We start from the raw sequence: 4,458 nt of genomic DNA, 5'->3' as shown, positions 1-4,458 counted from the left end.
CAAATATGTACTCACTGTTTTTTGTTTGTTTCATTATGACATTAATTACGGTTTCCTTGTTTCTCACTCTACCTTCATTCAAAACTTTAATTCAATGCCAATAATTTTACCCAAAACAAAAATACAACAACATTAGTACAAAACAGCTTGAAATGTTGAATCAATGAATGGAGCAGCTACAACAAAACTTCCAAAATCCAAAATTTTAATAATAAAAAAAAAAAATACATTCATAATTTAAAATCCCCTTTATATATTCCACACTCCACTTTCAAAAAATTCCATTACCCTTTTTTGAATAACCAGACACCAATCAAAGTCTCAAACATAAAAAACAAACAAAACAGCTTCAACCTCTTATGCAACAAATAACTCTCTTTCTCTTTCTCTCTCTCAGCTTAATCAATTATACCCATCATCTTCCTTTAACCACGCCTGCTCAATTTGGTGCCGCATGCTATTCCTCATCTTACCTATGTATGAATTTTCTGTGACACTCTCTGACTTCTCCACTAACCCTTTTAATATAACCATTCCCATCAAAATTTCAACTGTAAAATTCACTACTTTATACACACTTGAGTTTCAAAGCTTCAAACTTTGACATGTTTTTGTGTTTTTCTTCTTATTAATCTTAAAGGGTCATTTCCAATTTCTCTCAAAAATCTTGTTCTGGTTTCTTTGCTTCACATGAATGCAAAATTCAGTATACTTGAGTTTCAAAGCTTCAAACTTTGACATGTTTTTGTGTTTTTCTTCTTGAAAATCTTAATGGGTCAGTTCCAATTTCTCTTAGAAACTGTGTTTTGGTTTCTTTGCTTTATATGAAATTTTCAGTTCTTTTGTGTTCTGAGCTTCTTAAAGGTAACACCTTTGAGGTTATATAAGTCTTAGAGTGAGTGAATTTCACTATTTCAGCAACCCATTTTGATTCTGCGGAAGATTTTTTTGAAGGAAAGTGTTACTTTGTAGCAGAAATGGTTGCAGAAGCTTGGATTGTAAAAATGGGTAACCAAGTAAGTTCAAACCTCAAACAGGCTCTTCTTCTTGAAACTTTAACAAAGAGAAAAAAAAAGAACCAAAAAAGGTCAGAAAAAAACAAAGAAACTATAGGAATTCTTTCTTTTGAAGTAGCAAATGTGATGTCAAAAACTGTTCACCTTCACAAATCACTCTCAGAGTTTGAGATCTCAAAGCTTAAAAATGAGATCTTGAACTCTGAGGGTGTTAAGAATTTGGTTTCATCTGATGAGTGTTATCTTCTTGAGCTTGCTTTAGCAGAGAAGCTTGAAGAGTTGAGCCGGGTTGCTAGTGTTGTTTCTAGGTTAGGTAAGAAGTGTTCTGAGCCAGCTTTGCAAGGGTTTGAACATGTTTATAGTGACATTGTTGGTGGTGTTATAGATGTGAAGGAATTAGGGTTCTTAGTTAAGCATATGGAAGGAATGGTGAGGAAAATGGATAGGTATGTTAATGTTACTATGAATTTGTATAGTGAATTGGAGGTTTTGAATGAGTTGGAACAAGCAGTGAAGAAGTTTCAGAATAATCAGCATGAGGAGAGTAAGAAAGCTTTTGAGCAGAAACTCATTTGGCAGAAGCAAGATGTGAGACATCTTAAGGATGTTTCTCTTTGGAATCAGACATTTGATAAGGTTGTTGAGTTGTTGGCTAGGACAGTTTGTACTATTTATGCTAGGATTTCTGTAATCTTCGGCGAAACTGCTTTGAGGAAGAATAGTCTTGGATTTGGTGGTGGCTCGCCAGTTATGCAAAATGAATGTGGGTTTGTTTCTGGTCATATTAGTGGTCAGATGAATTCGGAGAGGTCGAACTTGAAACGTAATACGAGCAAGAGAAATGGATATCATTCAGGTTCGATTACGAGAACGGCTGCGGTGGAGAGAAGGGGAGGTACTAGTGGTAAGCCACGGATTGACATGATGAGGAGAGGTGAATTAGCGCCCTTTCGTCCAGAAGATTTTGGTTTTCCGTGTGGAACTAGTCCAGGGAGACTTTTTATGGAGTGTCTAAGTTTGAGCAGCTCAGTTGCAAGATTTGATGATACCGATGATATCGATCATGAGGATCAATACAGTCACATATCTAGCAGTCGCCATGGTGGAATTGCAATGAATAGCATGAAAAAGGAAAATTTGTTTCATTCTGGTGTTCTAAGTCATGTTCAAAGTGGCGTTTCTTTCACCGGAGATCTAAGACAAACCAAATCCGGTGTACTAAGTTGCTCAACATCTAGTCCAAAAAGTAGGTTAGCAGTTTATGCTCCTTCTTCGACTCTCGGAGGATCTGCATTATCATTGCACTATGCCAATGTCATAATTGTCATCGAGAAGTTGCTTCGCTATCCGCATTTAGTTGGCGAGGAAGCCAGGGATGATCTATATCAGATGCTACCAACAAGCGTAAGGTTATCTCTTAAGGCGAAACTGAAGTCGTACGCCAAGAATTTGGCGATATATGACGCCCCTCTTGCTCATGACTGGAAGGAGAATCTTGATGGAATACTTCGGTGGCTTGCGCCTCTAGCTCATAATATGATGAGATGGCAAAGCGAGCGTAATTTCGAGCAGCACCAGATTGTTAGCAGGACGAATGTTCTGCTAATTCAGACTTTATATTTTGCTGACCGCGAAAAGACCGAGGAATCAATCTGCAATCTTCTTGTCGGGTTGAATTACATTTGTCGTTACGAACAGCAGCAAAATGCGCTGCTCGACTGTGCAAGCAGTTTCGATTTTGAAGATTGTATGGAGTGGCAATTGCAATGTGGAGCTTCTTTTCTCAATTGAGTAGATGCTAAATTTTGAAATTCCTCAATTTGGTGAGCATTTTATTCATTTGAAATATTTTATGAGGGTGTCATCAGTATGTTTGTATTTTAATTACAATTATTATAATTTTACTTGTGCAATACATAACCAATCATTTATAGAGAGGCAAAAAAAAAAAGTTCATGTTGAATTTGTAAATAAGTGTATGTACATATTGCATATTACTTAGAGTTTGATTTATTAGAATTATTATTGTCATGAATGATTACCACAAACTAGCTTTAGTATTTTAAGTTAATCTTGAACTTGGTGTTGATTTATTGGTACATGTATTTTGGTCTAGTTATGTATTATGATTTTATCATCAAGTGATAATGATGTTTTTTTCCTTTATAAAATCTTGAATTAAATCACATATATTGGATTCATAGCATCTTTTGTAGATTTTCTTAATCTACTATATTTGAACTCTTGAAGTTGATAATTTTGTTTTTTTTTTACACTTGCAATATCATTTAGGCTAGATCACTATTGCGGTTATACTGGAAACTTTTATATTGCAGTAAAATGCAATGCTGTTGTAGAGATCTCCAAAACTAACAATCAAAATAATTTAAAACTAACAATCAGAATTTTCTCTGTGGGATCTTTATTTGTGATATGTTAGATAATTGACATACATCTCAAATCTTTCCTATGTCTTCACTCTTATCAAACATCTAAATTTGTTTCCATTATTGTGTTGGACAAGACTGTCCCTTAATGCTATAGAGGCCAAAAATGAGATTACCATATTGATGAAAGGAGGGGCCTATGGTGTAAATGTTTGTGTTTAAATTTCTTTAGCAAAATACAAAAATAAATATATGACTGTACTTACTTGAAATGGCACAACATAGCTACTATTCTTTCATATATATATGTGATATATTCATTTATAAATGAGCTATAACATTAATATGTTATGCATGATTTTGCTTCTCATCTCACAAGGGCATCTATATATGAAAAAAAATTGTTTATATTATGTGATCGGCATTCAGACTAAGTATTTTCTTTAGGAAATCAGAAATCACCCTAAAATTTGTGTTTATGTATGCTGAAAAAGATAATAGTTAAGAAAATTTGTGGATTTCAATAGATTCTTAATATACATATATTTGTTTGGATTGAGAAAATTATTTCTATTTTATTTTTATTTTTATGATAACTGGTGTTTAAAAAATTAGATTAGTCATCAAATTTATGAAGGCATATTGATTCACAATTCATTGATCTAATTGTGGTTTGATCATGATTTAATTGGTGATAGTGAAAAATAAATTTTTTTATTATATAATATACTAATTGAAAATTTAGGTTAAGTAATTAACTATGTTAAATAAAATTTTAAATTAATAAAAGGAAATATGTTAACAATCTTATTTTTCCAATTTATTTTAAATACATGTTAACAATGATAAACAAGAATGTTTTGTCTATATCTTAATTTATATATATATAAAATAAAGGGTTTTATATTTAGTAATAACATTCCCTAAAAGAATAATATTTATTAATAATATAAATATAAATAGAAACAAATACTTCTCCAACTAAATAGCAACTTCTTTGTTATTTAAGTACCATTATATGATAAAAGGTTGTAGAGAAAATCTTTTAAGTTAAA

The 4,458-nt window shown here is 32.4% G+C and overlaps 1 protein-coding gene across 1 annotated transcript; it reads left to right on the top strand.

The window, feature by feature from the left end:
- Nucleotides 1-275: 275 nt before the first annotated feature.
- On the top strand, nt 276-3,046 carry LOC101502450 (uncharacterized). Its single transcript, XM_004497796.4, has one exon. The coding sequence runs from the start codon at nt 978-980 to the stop codon at nt 2,805-2,807; it is 1,830 nt and encodes a 609-aa protein (XP_004497853.1). The 5' UTR covers nt 276-977; the 3' UTR covers nt 2,808-3,046.
- Nucleotides 3,047-4,458: the final 1,412 nt, after the last annotated feature.

Source organism: Cicer arietinum, chromosome 4, assembly GCF_000331145.2.
Source record: "Cicer arietinum cultivar CDC Frontier isolate Library 1 chromosome 4, Cicar.CDCFrontier_v2.0, whole genome shotgun sequence".
Lineage (NCBI taxonomy): Eukaryota > Viridiplantae > Streptophyta > Magnoliopsida > Fabales > Fabaceae > Cicer > Cicer arietinum.
Note: the sequence above shows the minus strand (reverse complement) of the source record. Positions and strands in the feature narration are given on the sequence as shown.